Source organism: Aquila chrysaetos, chromosome 17, assembly GCF_900496995.4.
Source record: "Aquila chrysaetos chrysaetos chromosome 17, bAquChr1.4, whole genome shotgun sequence".
NCBI lineage: Eukaryota > Metazoa > Chordata > Aves > Accipitriformes > Accipitridae > Aquila > Aquila chrysaetos.
The window spans coordinates 6,451,258-6,467,708 of NC_044020.1; the positions used below are offsets into that span (position 1 = coordinate 6,451,258).

Consider the following 16,451-nt stretch of genomic DNA (forward strand, 5'->3'; position numbering starts at 1 on the left):
CGGAACTGTTACTGGTCCAGATACGTGCTTGAATGTGGTCCAGTAACAGCTCATTGGAGCCACGCTTATTGCAAACTAAAGCTCGGTCTGATACTCAGTCTTCTTACCAGAAGTAGTATCTGAATGTTACAGAGCGTAAAAGCCTGTACTGTGTTACCAAACTGAACAAGGTATGTCAAAATCCACCCTTTGAAATATGAAACAATTCTAATTCCTAATTGGAAGAAAACTGGAAGAAAGCAGGGCTAGGGGAAATTGTGGCTTCTGAAAATAACATATTTCTAATATATTAATATAAAATTAATTATTATGTTAATATTTTAACTCACTGGTTCCTTTCCCTTTGTATTTATTAGAAATGAAAATACTGATCTGAAGTAGTTTCCCTGGGAACTTGACACTGCTTACCATGTACTTGTATGCACAGGTGGGATTCAGGAACTGGAGGAAAACGTTTAACTGGAGAGACAACATATTGAAAAGCTAGTGCAAGAACTAGATGTGCTTAAAGTGGTATAGGATGTGCTCATATGAGTTCCCTGTTTGCAAATTACTTGTAGCTGTGCAATAGTGCTGGCCAGGTGGCTGTATGTCATAGATATATTAATTTCCAAAAATACCCCCCTTTTTATGGACGATATCAGAGAAAGCAGTAAAGAGGGAGCTGGAGTGTGTTACATAGAGCAGGTAAGAGCTATTGATTTGTTGTGATTCTCTTACCACTGCAACTTGACTTCTTGTCTCGTCACACCGATGTGGGAGAATTGGAACAATTGTGGGTGGGACAAGGACTCCTGCAAGAGTATAAATGCGACCATTTTTTGCAACAATATCTGTTTCTTCCATTTCTTCTCCACTCACCAAGACTTGTCCCTATGAAACAATAAATTATTATTTATAATAAAATTTTCATAGCTTCTCAATTGCTGATAATTTAATTTCAAGACTTTCTAGTCATATTTCTTTTTAATTGCTATCTATTTTTTATTATGCTTGTTTTATGCAAGAAGCATGCATATGTTTTGCATTTTCTTGGATATTGGTCTACAACATGGTACCTAAAGTTTTCCTCTTAATCTGCACTTTTAGCCTGTGGAACTGGTGACTAAAAGACTGGTCAAAATGGGAAGACTACTGATGACTCCAGGCACTGATTTCAGTGGACATAAGCATGCTTTGGTCCTCTCTCTGACAAAGGGGGGGAAAAGTGAGAGAGAATCTGTCATCTGTCCAAATTCACAGGAGGGGAAAAAAAAAAAGTATTCTTTCTGCATTTACTTATGCAACTGCTCTGCCTTTACAAGAATTTTCAAAGATGCATCTCTCCTCTAGAATGTTCATATTTGGCTAAAATATGCAAAGAACAGAAGAGAGTTCAACATATCAGATAAGTTTGGCTTAGCAAAAGTACTGACAAATTAACACGTTTAAAAAAAGTGTTCATGAAGTTCATCAGGATCAGAGGCTATAGCATTAACAGGAATGAAAGAATATCTGTGCACTGAGAAGTGTTCAAAATAACCAAAATATGTAAATGAATGATTTAAAGTATTTTAAATGAATTTTTTTAAAACTAGGCAGAGCATAAATGAGGATCATTCCTGGACTGGGGCTACTCATAAAGAAAAAAGAACCTGCAGGCTGCCCGTATATACCAGTCATTTGCTCTGCATCCTTTATAATACTAATTTCTAACAGTAGGTAGGAACGGCAAGTTGAAAATTTCTGCCTCATTATAGCACAAAATTCCTCTTCTAATGTCCCCCCTCCTCCCTTTTTTATTTCCTCTGCATGCAAACAGTTGCCTAGATCAGAGCGAGCTGTTCACACGTGAAAGCTGCCTTTGACTTACAGTGCTGGTCCTGTTAAAGTAAATGAACTGCTTCGCCATGCTTCTGATGTGCTCTATTGAGGCAAGGCTGGCAATCTTTAGCTGAAATGAATATAAATTGATTGAAAGAAATGTAATATCATTATGCTTTTCAAATCCAGATGGATTTCACAAGAAAGAGCACCTTTCTCTTTAGGGTGAGCAAATTCACCCTATTAGCTACGTGGCCAGCCTCACATTGACTAACCCGCTTGTGTAACAGAGTTAAAGTGATTAAATTTTGAGGGAGCTTACTGGTTGCTGCATGTGAAGAACTTGTTGCCCCAAAGGATATTAATTTTTCTCCTAATTACAGCAACCAGTCTGAGTGAAGTTATCACCTCTCCCTAAAAATAGCCCTGTTCACATCCTTAGACCATTGTGGAAATGGCGGTGCTGATACCCCGTGAAGGGACACGTGGATCTCATGGCTCTGCTCCCTGTGATCCCGCCCTGCGCTGGGAGCGACCTCCGCCTCGGACGCGGCGAGCAGGGCCTTTCCCTAAGGATATGAGCATTTCCTTCCCTAAGGATATGAGCATTTCCTTCCTTCCTTCCCTCCCCGCAGCAGGGGCTGGGCTGGGGATGGACATCAGCCTCCTCTAGCCTTAGTTGCTGGTGGTGTTGCTGGGGTTGTGTTCTTTGTTTCCAGTAGAAAAAGGAGGGAAAAACACGGGGTTTACTTAGAAGATGACAAAACCACCTCTCTCTAGATAAACAGAAGACTAATCTTAGCAGAATAGGCTCAGAGAGAGCTTGGTTTCAATGGCAACAAGTACTTTTCCTCCTACTCATTCCTGCAGCCCTGCCAAGCTGACAGTACCCCCTGACAGTAGTTCTTGCTCCACAGCAGGCTACGGTAGCAGGTCTCAGGTTCAGGATGACTATATATATATTATTATCCCCCCCCCCCCCCCCCCCCGACTTGGGCTAAGCCCCCATCACCAAAAGGTATATTTTAAAGTGGAAATAGTTACCTGCATGTAACACACTCACAACAAAGTTTTAATTTGCTGTGATTCAAGGACTATCCCATGCCTTCTAGCAGGGTTTTATTTTGATTAGTGACACTGAGGTGAAAGGCTTGTGTTCTCTGTTAGTGACCTTTATGTGGCTACCCTTCATAAAGGCAGAGGCGTAGCTGTCCCTTGCAGCCTTGCTGTGCAGCACTGAGCGGAGGTTGCTCTTGGAAAACCTCTGCCTTCAGAGTGGCAAAGGGTTTGAAAACGCTCTTACGCTCCGGGTCAGAAAAGCAGCCGTGCTCACCTCAATATTGGAGACAATGTGGTGTCGGACCAGCTCCAGCAACTTCCATGAACCCTGCCAAAGCAGAAAAGAGGCTGTTTTAGCCCAAAATGAGTCACACAAACCCAACCTGGCCTGTTGAGAGGACATGGGGATGAGAACGGCATCAGTGGCCGGCGCACCAGAAACCTCTGGGTCAGTGGTGGTGCTCGGCTTGTGACATGCACCCTGTCACTCCGTGCCCTCACCCCTACATCGCCTTTTATTTCGACACGCGCCTTTCACAGCTTGCGTGTGTGTTGGGAGAGGCAGGAGGCGGCCAGGGGACAGGGTACCGATATCCACCTCGTGGGACCCCCCCCCAGCAGCGTCTCCCAGCCACTCTACTCTGGCATCTGCTCCCCTTGGCCGTTCCCACCAAGGGTGACATCTCCCAGGAGAGGGTTTGGGGCTTTGCCATGCGGCTGGCTGGGCTCTGCTGTCCGGGCAAGAGCAGGGCAGTGGTGGCCTGGTGTGGGGGGTTGTCATCGCTTTGTATGATGCGAGACCCCAAATCCTGTTCCTCTCTAGGTGTCATCTTGATCTTTAATTGTTAGAGATGGCTTAACCCTTATCATAGGAGCTTAGCTTAGATGAACACTGGACAATGTATGTATGCATCTGCTATATATCTACATATATATCTACTATCTGAGAAAGATTTGTGTTCTAGAAAGACTGTACCTCTGCAGAAAGCAGGTAATCCAGAGCCTCAGCTTTCATATTACTCAAAGCCTCATTACTTGGAACAAAGACTGTGTAAGACCTGTGGTCCTGCTGTAAATCCATTCCCAGGCCAGTTTTCTGTTTTGGTTTAAAAATAAAAGTGAAATTACATATTAATATTGAAGAACATCTGAAAATAGCTTTACGGAATCGCTTTTCTGGATTCTTACCTCTATCAGAGATGTAAATTGGCTGTATCTTCCATTATCTTGAAGTACTGACATTATGGTTTCCTGAAATAAGATGAAAGTAAGACTTATTTTAGTTGGGAACATGGGATAAATGCCATTTCTTATAAGACACTTTTTGAATTACTGTATGAGTCTCGGTTATTACAGATTGAATACATTTGGGTTTCCTTATTGTTTGGGTGGCTGGTGGTGTCTGGAAATGGCTGAGGTGGTAGTACTCTTGTCCTGGTGCTATACTGGCTTATAGTTAGTTTGTCATTGTCCTGAAATAGTATGTAGTCACAGAACATACAGTGTATGTATGAGGAAAGTGTTATTATCACTCCATTCCCAATGAGAAAAGGCAGAGAAATAAAATAATTGCAAAAACACCATACAAAGAAGTGAAGTCTCAAGGAGTTACCCTAAGCAGGGCACCAAAACCCACAAAGCATCCAAAATTGTCAGGTTTTATATTAATCTTTTGGGGGCAGGGATTGCTGCTTTGAATACAAGTCTTGCCTGGTATCTATCCAGATGTCCCTCCATTTTAGTATGTTTTTCTGGAATTCAGTGAGATGCATTGATCATGACTGCCAGTTTCCCAAAGAACCGCTCAAATGGAGTGAGTACAACCAAATCCTCCACGGAGCAGCTTGGCAGAAGAGCAAATGTCTGTTTGCTGTGGAAACTGTGTCATTACCTTTCACTTTGAATGTTGCTTCTCTGAGTTGACGCACAATGGCTCAGTAGAGTTTGTCTAGCTGCTGTCAGTCATCCTCCTTTGCATTCAATTAATGCAAAACTACTTTTAAAAGAAAGTCTGACACTGCATGTATATAGCTTACGGCTCACCTCTTTGCTGCTTTCAAATGTTGGCTCCACGTTGTCCATGGCTTTGTCAATAATGTGCAAAATTCCATTGGAAGCAATAATATTTCCCTGCAAAAGTTTTCCTTTACTCCTTCCTCCTTGGATTCTAATTCTTAATTGATTATCCTGAAAGAAGCCAGGCAACGGATAGTCAGCTCTTTATTATGGAATGACAACAGAGTGAGTATGCCTATTGCAAAAGTCTAACACCCCTTTCCATCACCAACACCTGGGCCATTTAAATCTGGGGAGGCTAAAGGTTGCTTCCGATGCTTATCAAGGAAATGGAAAAAATTCCTTTGACTTTGGATCAAGACCATGTTATTTTGTTCCAGGACAGCAGAGTTCAGAAGAGAAGCAGGGACAGGCTCTATGGGGAGAACAGTTTACCCAGAAGAGCTCTGATGACTGCTGGTAGTAAAAGTCTGCCAGGAAACGATTTAAAATGTGATTGTACTGAAAGGGTCAACTCCCGTAATCGTAAGGGACTACAACCCATTTCCTTATATTACATGTATATTTAAAACAAAAAAATGTTGCTGATTCTGCACTGTACTTAAGCCTGCAGGAAACTAACAGGCTTCAGACAGCAATGATATTTTCCTGTTACAAATGGAGCGCGTACTCACTAAAGAAATAAATCTCTTTTCTCAGATGCCACTGATCTACTGCAAAACATGAGAAGTACTTGAATTTCAGCCTTCACGTAGGCCCAAGTCATTAAGAGACATTTAATGGACAACGAACAATAATTCTAGATTATAAAATCTAGTATATCAGCTGTAGAGAACAAATTTTTTTAAACTGTTGGGATCAGACTACCCTGATGTTTACTGACATCAGATAAGCTGGGCTAGTGATGAACACCATATTTTTCATGATAAATTGCCATGTGAATTTTATTTTTGCTGAAGAATTCTATTATTTGCTGCATCATTCAAAGGATGCTGATGCTCAGGGGGAGGTGGGATCTGCAGTGCAATGGGTGTTTGCTTTGTGTGAGCAGTACACACTGGTTTCCAGTATAAGCTCTGGGCTTTACCCTCCCCATGCTCCCTCTTACTTCAGCTAGGCTCTCTTAATGCCCCCCCAGCTCTTTTGGTCATACCTGCAGATTTAAGATGACTTAATTTTAGCAAACATTTTTAGAGCGGTCTCTGTTAGACTGCTATGTCACGCAGCGGTGATGCATCTCTAAAAATAATTTTTGTTTTCACTGATTTTAGTGGGAACTTTGATGCTGGTGAGGTTTCAAGTTTCACTTGAACTCCTTGTAATGCATGGCCACAGCTGTGGTTTTTCATAATCCGGCAGCTGTCTGCAACCTGGCGTCTCGCTGCAGAAAGACCTTTCATGCTGCTTGTTGAGTGAACAGAGAGTTAGTATTCTTGCTGAAGTAGGCTGGAAGGCTACTTACCTTTTCTCCCTTTGATATCTCTCCTGATTTGCCGGTCAAAGTATATATTACGTCAGTATTATTCAAGCTACTGGTATTCAACTGACCAGCAATTACATGGAGTTTCACAAAGTACTGTGCTTTCTGTCTATTATTCAGAAGATCCTTTATCTAGAAGAGCAGAAGAACAGAGATTTATTTCAATACAGGCTTCATCTAAAAATAGTCTTATGGTGAATGCTTTTTTTTCCCTCCAGCTGTTACATTCTGAAATGACACATTTTTTTCTGAAGTGAGGTGATAGGGTCTGAACCAAATGGATGTGTCTCTTGGTTTCAGTTCAGGTCAGATAATACCCTCATGTCCCTCCATGAGCAGTAAGTGTCTCCAGAGTTGCCCTGACTTCAGGGGAAGGTACTGGCTGCTGACCACTTGCATATTAGGTCACCTTTTTTTTTTTTTTTTTTAAAAAAACCCCAAAACTTAAAACCATTTTTTTTTTTTAATCACCCTTACATAAAAGGCAACCTGTAGGCTTCCCTGCTGAAAATTCAGATCTTAATTCAGACCCTGTCTCAACCAAGTGAAAAAACCTCAAATATAGCCATGTAAGATAATCCAAAACTTACTTGAAGCATGGTTGCATTCTACCCTGACTCACCAAATTATTTTGGTTTTCTTTCAAGTAGGAAGAATACAGTCTCTGGCCCCTAGATTGAAATGTATCCAGAAGTGTACTAGAGCAAAAAGTTCTTCTGAATCTGTTGCATCAAAACACTTTTAACACAGAGATTTCTGAAGGAGCTAAATCCCCCCAATTTAAAACCCTCTCTGTTGTTTACTTACATTTGTACCTTTGAGCCCCTTGTTTGTTGGTACAAGCATGGTAAATGGTCCCAGAGTACTCAGTGGCCATTCATAGACATTTTCTTATAAGGAGAGAGGGGGGAAAAAAAAAAAAAGTTTAAAAGTGTAATGAAAAGCTCATTGGAGGAAGGGACTGTGTGATCTGTGCCAGGTATGCAAAGGCAGAATAAGAAAGAACACTCTCTGTGATTATTAAATGTTAATTTAGGATTCTAAACCCCAAGTTGTTGAAAGATGAGATGCAGAGATGAGATGTGAAATCCAGGTGCTGCTGCATATTTGACACAGGATGAGGCAAAACCTTCAGAATGCTTCTGGAACCCGGAATCCATGGCACGCAGACCAGGGTGATGGATGTGAAAGTACCGTTTCTTTGGAGATGTGTCTTTACAGGAAGATAGCCCTCTGCTTTAAATCAATTCAGTCTTCATGGGGTGAGGGGATATGCTGCTGATAACCTGCTGGTAGTGCAAGTATCAGCAAATACATAGCTGGTAATAAAAGCTGATGCACTGAAAGTTGAAGTTCATTTGCTACCCAGATGGTATTTCTGTTTCTAAGACAGCAGGATGAGACCACTGATTCTGCAGCTGAAGGCATTAAATATTTCTTATATTCAGGTCTTTTTCCAGAAGTTTAAAATCAGAACTGAAAAAATCTTTACAGGCATTATACTTATGTTGTACCAGAGAATATATCTCGAAATTAATATGCTGTCTTACAAAACAATGTGGAGTATTCTGATGTATATTCTTAGCTTTTGAAGACATTAACGTGGAGTGAATGTATTGTAAGATAGCCTGTGTGGTTAATGTGTTTTTGTAGCTTCTAACTAGTAAATCAAATGGCACGTTTATGTCCAAAACTTAACCAAAGAACATAAAATCTGGATTGTTATTAACAAATGGCGGAGCTCAGCACATTGGGTACTTTTCAGACTGTGCTGGGGATTTCAGTCTTCAGTGCTGAAAATGAAGGTCACTGCCAGGTTTTGTCCTTGGCCGGCTATAAGGAATTCTTATTCCATTCTGGTCAGGAATTCAGGATCTTTATTTTAATTGCTGTGGTCAGTGAAAATGACTGAACAAATTATATTAAACAGGAGGAAATTTTTCATATTTATAAATTTAACTGAAAGATCCAGCTTGATGCTAGTAGTGTTTGTTTATAGCTCAAATAGCTGGCCACGTAGCAGAGGATGATGAAAATGGTTGTGCTATTCTCTTCACAAGGGGACTGCAAGAACTACGCAAGACTGGAAGCTGTGAGCCCTGACAGGGGCTCCAGCTCACCTCTGCAGACAGTTTAGAAACGTGGAGAACCCCAACTTATGGCTGAGGTGCCCTGGCGGGGGGTCCTGGGGGTGACGGAGGCCGTGGATGGGATTAGTCTCTTCCCCTTGCCTCTCTCCTCTTTCCTGGTGAAAGCAATGCCACTGCTGGTGGCTGGGGACTGGGGAAAAGAGACCCACCTGCGAATCCTGATGTTTTTGGTGGACTTTGCATCATTCTAGATCAAATCTCAATTGTCCAAATCAATGAGGGCAGGGAGGGAGAAGTGGGATGATCCCACTTATCCCACTATGGGGCAAACCCCACTGGTGACACCAGATGATGTGTGAGGGGTTGTAGGAACGTGTTTAGCACTTCTGCTTGGAAATTCTTGCGGATTGTACGGCATGCTGAGCAAAGGCAGCTTTAGGCGGTTAGAGGCAGTCTGCGGTGGGTAGCGTGTGTGCTGTGTCATGCTGTTAGCGGCACATTCCCGCAGCAGGGAGCGTTGGGGGAAGACGGGACAGGATCAACCCACCCAGCAGGACCTGACTCTGCTCGCGTGTGGTCACTTACCCACGAGCGATAAGGCAGACGTCAGCTTGCCTTGCCACCGTCCTCCCACTTCTGCGTTCAGGTCTCGGAGGCGCTCCACGATGTCTCCGTAGCACACAAACCCGTTCCCCACGGAGCCCCCCTGGCACGTACACCTGTGAAGGGATCGTCGTTTTAGTTGTGCGCTGATGCCCCATGGCGTCATCGAGCCTCTTGCTAAACCTGCGCTAGGTGTTACCTATTGCTTCTCTGAAGGCATTTTCAGGAAGAACCAATGCATTTTAGTTTAATCTTTGCTTCTGTATGCTGTGACGTATGTTGGTGTGTAGGGCAGCCTGGTGGCTGCTTGCCTGACGTGATGTCCTTCTGTCAGCCGGGCCAGGAGGCAGCGGCGTCTGTCTTGCAGGACCTCTTTGAATGGGGGCTATGCAACACCCCTGGCTGCGGTGCAGCCTCTGGTCCCCAAATATTGTGGTTGCCGGAGCCCAGAAAGCCACTGAACCTGCCTGCCTGTGGGCGAGGAGAGGCTACGGCATCAATGTGTGGGGTGCCACCCTTGCAGTGGGGAGGCGGTTGTGTGAAGCCCCCACTCGCTACGTGGGACTTGGCAGGATTAATGGTAGTTACGTATGAAGGGGATGATGGCAGCTCATCGATCGTTGTGATAGTTGTATGGGATGGGTAGGAAAAGGCAGGCAGGGGTGTCAGTCCTTTCAACAAAGCAGAGTCGTCGTTTGTTACCTACCCTTTAAGTAACGCAACCATTTTGGGCAACGGTGCTTGTACTTAATGCTATTTTTTTTCTGAAGCTGCTGAAGCATGAAATCTCATGCTTTTTCACATGTATGCTTTATGCTGTTGCTGTCTCTGTACTGGAAATAGCATTTCATCTGCAACACCCTGGCTGTCCCCTGGGGACTCCAGCCTGTAAGAGGTGTCAGTGATGTACGGTCGACCCAGTCCTACGTATGTCCAAAACAGATTCAGGTCGTGGTGCCTGTGAAAGGGGCAGGCAATGCCTTGAGATAGGCTCAATGTCCTCACTGCCTTGGGATGGGCTGCATTTGAATTAGCACTTTACAGCTAATGCAAAATCTAAAGGAAATTAATGGAAGAATCACCACAAGTGTCAGCCTGACATTTTCTGTCCTATGAGGGGGGGGAACAAGCCTCGTGAAAATGGAATCTTATTGCTATGAAAGACTTCAGCATCACAAGACAGGTGGGGAAGAAGTTGTTGGTTGTCAATGTGATTGACACATGCTTGCTCTTAGGTGCTGATGGGTACAAATGGTTGTGCGTTTCAAAGAGCAACTAGGACTTGTGTGTGCCTTGACCTTGTGTCAGCCTGACTGTTCACCGGGAGAGGTGGTTAGTACTTTCTAAAACATCTGGACTCTTCAAGGCTGCCTCAACGTGAGGGGCCATCGATGCCTGCTGGTTTTGCCAATCTCAGGTCTTTCTGTTGCAGTCTTCAGAAAATCAGGCCCTGCTTGGCTGCGCTTGGGAGACTGGCTGGTCGTGTCAGTGCAGTGATTCACTCATTTTCAGTGCTAAAATTAAAGCAGGTGCTTGTCAACATGTAACACGCACAGAAAGAAACCCTAACTATGTTTAGGAGGCTAAGCAACTATATCATACGTGTTGTCAAACACTGGCTTTTAATAGTGCCTTTCCTAATTAAGTCTGCAGCATGTTCAGTATTTGTGTAAAGGCCTATCCATAATGATTCATCTCTCTGGATATTTTTTCTAAAGGCATCATTAGAGAAGGAACATTACGCAAGCAAAAGATGTTCTTTATATAACTAATGACCTAAGAGTTTGCATGTGCTGGTTGTTACAAACACACATCTGCCACTCACACCCCACAGTACTATCAACCTGATGCCAAATCGTCTCCTGTTTCCCACGTGCGGTCTCTGCCATAGCTGTCTCTCTGGTGATAGCACTATTTGAAAATCCCCACAGTCCCTGCAGTCTGAGGGGCTACGTATAGACTCAGAGGGGTGCTGGGATTTTGGCCAAGAGGCTCAAGCTTTGACTCCTTCCGGTCCTGGGTAAAAATAGCAGTCTAAAAGCATCTTAAATTTTTAGGATGTGATTCTGATGGTAAGCCGCCTTCTTTTTAAGGGATCTCTTGGGCAGAGGGTATGACTGTGGAGCCCGGATGAAGGGTTTAGGGCTGGGAGAGAGAAGCAGCTCCTCCCTGGGAGCTGACCCCTTTCTTCTGATGGGGTAAATATTGCTGTATTGGTCTACATGGCTCCCTTCACTTCTGAGCAGAGAAGAAAAAAACCTGAGGCTTCAGAGGAGCTGAGGAATAGTTTAGTAGAAAAAAGAAACTGCCCTTGAAATATTGCACAAATCAGATCAAGGTTTCAAAATAAACCACCTCAGCTGGTGGTTAACATAGGAATTTTTTTGGCTATCGTTTCCAGGGGCACAGTGAACTGCAGAAATACCTACGTAGTTTGAAACTTCTTTTCTGAGGACAATCTTGCTTATAACTGAGTGGGTATCCAGTAACACAGTTTGAATCTGACTGTCAAAGGAAAGCATTTAGCAATTATAGATTAGCACCTACTGCATGGGATTGTACCCTTCACCCTGTTTGTCCCCTCACCCTTTCTGATGGAGTCATTTACTCTGTGTGGCCGGGCTCGGGAAGGACCAGCTGGGCGACTGACTAGATTAGTTCTGTCTTAGCTTTGTCTGGAGGATCTGGTTTGCAACTCATACTGCATATGGCTTTATAGGTTTTGCTAGGAATGCACTGTGTACTGTACAGGCTGGGTGCCTTTAAAGAGCAACAGCTTTACAGCAAACCCTGCTGGACTATTTAAACTTAGTTGTTTGATGTTTTCATGAGATGCTGCATGGACAATATAGGCAGGACTGAAAAAGATGGGACCTGTTACTACTTCACCTTACCCAGGAGGGGGAAAAGCACTGTACCTCTGTAGAAAAGGGGAGATCAGCTTTCTGTCTCCATTTTGCCTGAAACTTATATAATAGAGTTTTGGTTTACGAAGCTACTAATGCCTACATTGAAGACATAGTCAGAGTAAAAATAAGAGTGAGATTAAAAAAGAAAATAATTGAGTTTAGCTGAGGGAAAGCTAGTTCTGCTCAGAAACCAAAGAGGTTATGGTCTAATGTTCAGTGTAATTCTGCACCAGTTGGAGCTTCATAGCTTCTGGGCAAGGCTGAACATAATTACTGTGCTGAAGCAACACCATAGAAAGTGTCAGCAATCACTCAGGAAAGATCTATATGGGAACAGAAAACAGAGACAATCTTGATTTTCCAGGAGGTCGTTATGTTCACAAACTAAACGTTTGTCTTTTCTACATCTTTGTCTGTACAAAAGATTTATTCCTGTACAAATCATTTGATTCTGGAGAAAGTAGAAGTGACTCTGTATGGGGGAAACTAACAGCACAACTGCGCCTTTAATAAAAACAAAACCAAAAACAAAAGGAAGGAAGCAATGCAGGTTTGTGGCCCCTGTTACAGCTTTGTGTTTTAGAAGAAGTAAAAAAACCCCACCAAATCAAGCCCTCCCAAATGCATTTAAAATCTGGGATGCAGCCAAGATACAGTGCCTGTCACTTATCAGAAACAATTTACTGTGCCTACGTTTACCAATCAATGTTTTTCTCTGCAAAGTATTTTTTCATAAATGGATTTTCCTTAGCTGGAAACTAATCAGTATAGTTTCAATTTTTTGCCAAATAGATTTAGTTTGATTTGAATCCCACTCCTTTCTTCTGTATTTGTTTTTGCCATTAAAGGTCACTGAATGATGTGCAAAGCATTTGGATTGCTCGTTTCCCCCCCCAAGTCATAAATTTTTAATTTTCCCATTCTGAAATTCTCAAAACTTCCTCAGCTGTCGAAAATTGAGTTGCAACAGTGAAACAGTAATGAAGTAGGAAAGGTCCTGATTTATGTGATGTGGAATTTTATTTTAATTTTCAACTCATGTTGTGCAGTATAGTAGTATACTATACTAAGTATAGTATAAGTATATACTAAGTGCAGTTTGAGTAGTATAGTATGCTCTAGAAATGAACTAGGGGATATTCTAGGAAAACTTGTTTGAAATGCACAATAGCTTACACAAAAGTGATGTTGATATTACACTGTAGGAGAAAACTGCATGGTGAAGCAAGAACTGGCAACAAGAATACTCTCCTGAGTGAATGATTTCTGTCTATATAGATCTGTATGATAAATAACTTGTCCCCAACTTAGAACTAATGGCCTGTCTTGTCTTTCATATTTAAACTCTCAGCTCCTGAAAACTGACATTTCAGGGACACCTTTTTAAACCTGGTACTAGCTATTACTGGGCTCTAGAAACATGTCATCTAAATTGTTTGGTTTAAGGTAGCTTTGTTAAGTCTAGTGTTAAAACTGACCTTCCTCCTAACATCTGTGTAGCAGGTTTCTGTACAGGAAAGCAAACTCTGCCAGAGGTTTTGTAGTTTCCCACGTGCTTGTCTCAAGGCTTTGAGCAATCTGCCGAGGTTGGTGTTGCTTTCAAAGCATGGGAGTCAGATTCCCTCGTACTAGTATAGTAAAAAGAGCCAGGGCTCCAGCGCTGTCCCATGACAATTAATGCCGATTAATTTTTAGCATGCTGCCTGGCATGTTTCTGGCCCACACCAAGTAGCATTTTCCCAGGCAGTGCCCAGGCACAGTTGAAGGGTTAGCATGTGCCAGAGACCTCTGCCAAGAAGCAGTTACTCTGTTTTGGAAGAAGAAGAGACTTTAGCTGTGAGCCAGACCACGCTGCTTGCCCTGAGGAACAGAAGAGGTCTTGGTTCTTTTTATTTACTAGCGTAGAAATGACCTCTGAGTGCTATAAAAATAAAACTTAGTAGGTATTAGCAATTGGACTGATGAAATCAAACACTATGCTAATTGGTTGACCCTAACCCCATTAAATCTTGTAATTTGTCCTTGGTAAAGAAACCATTAATGATAACTTCAGGAGGTGTTTATCCACTGGATTTGTTTTAGCAGCCTGTTTACTAGGGGGAGGAGGGAGAAACTGGGCAAAAGCTTTAATAAGCAAAAAGACTCACGTAATCTGTCCTGGTGCAACCATTGAGCATTTAGCTTTTTTATGGCACCTGTTGTTTGTTTCACAGATGTCCTTCATGCTGCATCCTTTCCCAGGTACGAAGTTTGTGTAGTGCTCCTTGCATTCACAGTGGGACTAAATCAGGAGGATGGGAGAGGGGAAAGAAAAATTAGACATGCACAAATTGTGGATTTTAGCATATATTCTGGAACTAGGGTCTAAAGACAGTAAGCTTCCAAAGCCTTAGTTAATCACCTGGTGAGTTCAGGTGCAAGTATAAAACTTATCCATATTTATACAACTCCCTTCTATGTTTTATCTGCTCCAGAAAACTACCGACTCTCAGATAAATTTCCTTCAGCTAAAACCCTTTAGATTCACTTCTGTAACCAGAGAACATTTAAAATCAGTGTGGGTGGGTCAAATTTTTTACCTCTGTTTCCACAGCCCTCTGCCTCCCAAAACGAGTGCCAACGCATATTATTAACAAGCGAGGTGTAGCAGCACTTATATGAACATGAACTGCAGGATGACCCTGGATGACTGACTCCCTTTTTGGCTCTTCGGGGTATCCAGGCAAAACAGGCATGGTCTTCTCAAGTCTCGCGTTCTCGGTGGCAGGAGTTTTACGCATGGAAACCTGAGCCAGTTCCCGACAGCGTGAATAATATGCAGCCTCTATACGGTGACATTTATTGGTAGTCCTCAGAGACCCAAATTAATTCTTTCCTAAACACATTCACTGTAGGTATTTATCTGTGGTATCTGTGTAAGAAGCCTACTGGTCTTACAAATCCCCTGTGGTCAGAGAGAGAAAATTTAGCTGGGAGAAGCTTCATTTCAGTGCCTTCATTTCGGGGAGGCAAATCTGAGCCAAAATATTCTAGAAAAAGCACACTATTGCCATTCCCATTTTCAGAGGGGAAAGCACCATGTAGATGCATAGAGAGGGAGGTAAAGGGACTCGCTCCTGGTCACCGGTGGGGCTTATGCCAAAGCTAGGAGTAGAGCTTGGCCTCCCTGAGACCTGTTCCCATACCCGCATGGCTTCTTTTCAGTGAAGAAAGCGTTATACTTTCTTAGGCAGTTGACATAAGAAATGTCTGGGACACCTGGTCAACACTAACCTTTCCTGGACCGTCGTATATGCAAATGGTAGACTGTGCAGGGCAATTCCCATATATTGCTTGGCAAGGGTCTATGGGTAAGCAGACTTGACCATCCCCTCTGTAACCTTCTCGACAGGTACATTTGTGCCGATTTGGTCCGAGATAAATGCAGTCAGCGTTAGGATCACAGACCTTTCTGGAGCATGGGTTGATAGCTTGTGAAAAAAGAAGTGAAGTAAATGAATTACTGCCCACAGTTCTGAAATTGAAGACAAGGATATGCCAGAGCACCTCCATGCCAAACAAAGCCCGGGTGGACTAAACTTCTTATAACAGCCAAGTCCAAGGTATTGTGGCAGCATGAAGAGAGAAGGGAGGAATGTGTTTATACTGACATAGCAACCAACTGTTTGCTTTTGACCAGAAATAATCACTTAACTTGGCAAATTGAGTTATAAACAGATTAAAACATGTAACGTGCTCGTTAAAATATCATAACTGTTTCCCTGTTCTCTGGTGGATTTTAACCAGAGAAGGTCAGGTAGGTGATATGAGGTCTGTACAAGCTTTAAGCATGTTAGATCAGTTGGAAAATATTTCTCAATACAATAGGCCTTCACTGTTTTCTTTCCGGTAATTAAACAATATAATGTCATCCGTTCAGCTATATGGAAAACTGGCCAGCAAGTGCTTTAGTTGAGTCTTCCACACTGCTTTAGTTTCAGGACTGGACTGGAAGCTCACTAGTTATTTCCATGAGCCCTTGTTTTCAAGGCAATGGCATTGTTTGTCCTTGTTCATAGTCCAGCAGTGCTTGGAGAACACCTGCTCACACCTTCGCGTCCAGTTTAGGATATGGTCAAGCACACATTGTACCTGGAAGGTGGCAGGCCCTGGACTCACCTAAAAGGTGGTGTTGCTAATTTTCTTCCCCTTTCCTCCTCCCTTTCTTCCCTCTCAGCTGGGACTGAGAGAGTTGGCAATGCTCAGCTTCACTCTTTCAAGTCTTCTGTTCTGGTGTGAAATCACGCGTGTACACACATATTCACGTGCTCAAATTGACCACAACAAATGCCACCTCCAAGCAGCACCTGGGGCAGCCACTGCCATCCTCACTTAGGTACTTAGCTGTGCTGGAGTTGCTTGTCCTCTGCTTCCCAGCCAGTCAAATGTAAAAGACACTGGCTTAAGCCGCAGATGACCCTGGTATCTAAAGCCATTGGGACAGAGGAGCAA

General features: G+C 43.0%; 1 protein-coding gene across 1 annotated transcript in view; it reads right to left on the minus strand.

Annotated features, from left to right (window-relative positions):
• Nucleotides 1-16,451, minus strand: part of STAB2 (stabilin 2) — an 88,086-nt gene that overhangs the window by 56,976 nt on the left and 14,659 nt on the right. Inside the window, exons 8-18 of the mRNA XM_030040990.2 lie at nucleotides 15,234-15,430; nucleotides 14,108-14,241; nucleotides 9,034-9,167; nucleotides 7,166-7,248; nucleotides 6,341-6,490; nucleotides 4,906-5,049; nucleotides 4,051-4,113; nucleotides 3,839-3,958; nucleotides 3,137-3,190; nucleotides 1,853-1,933; nucleotides 721-873 (exon numbers count right to left, since the gene is read on the minus strand). Of these exons, the coding sequence (XP_029896850.1) occupies nucleotides 721-873; nucleotides 1,853-1,933; nucleotides 3,137-3,190; nucleotides 3,839-3,958; nucleotides 4,051-4,113; nucleotides 4,906-5,049; nucleotides 6,341-6,490; nucleotides 7,166-7,248; nucleotides 9,034-9,167; nucleotides 14,108-14,241; nucleotides 15,234-15,430 (1,313 nt within the window). The remainder of the gene's footprint in view (nucleotides 1-720; nucleotides 874-1,852; nucleotides 1,934-3,136; nucleotides 3,191-3,838; nucleotides 3,959-4,050; nucleotides 4,114-4,905; nucleotides 5,050-6,340; nucleotides 6,491-7,165; nucleotides 7,249-9,033; nucleotides 9,168-14,107; nucleotides 14,242-15,233; nucleotides 15,431-16,451) is intronic.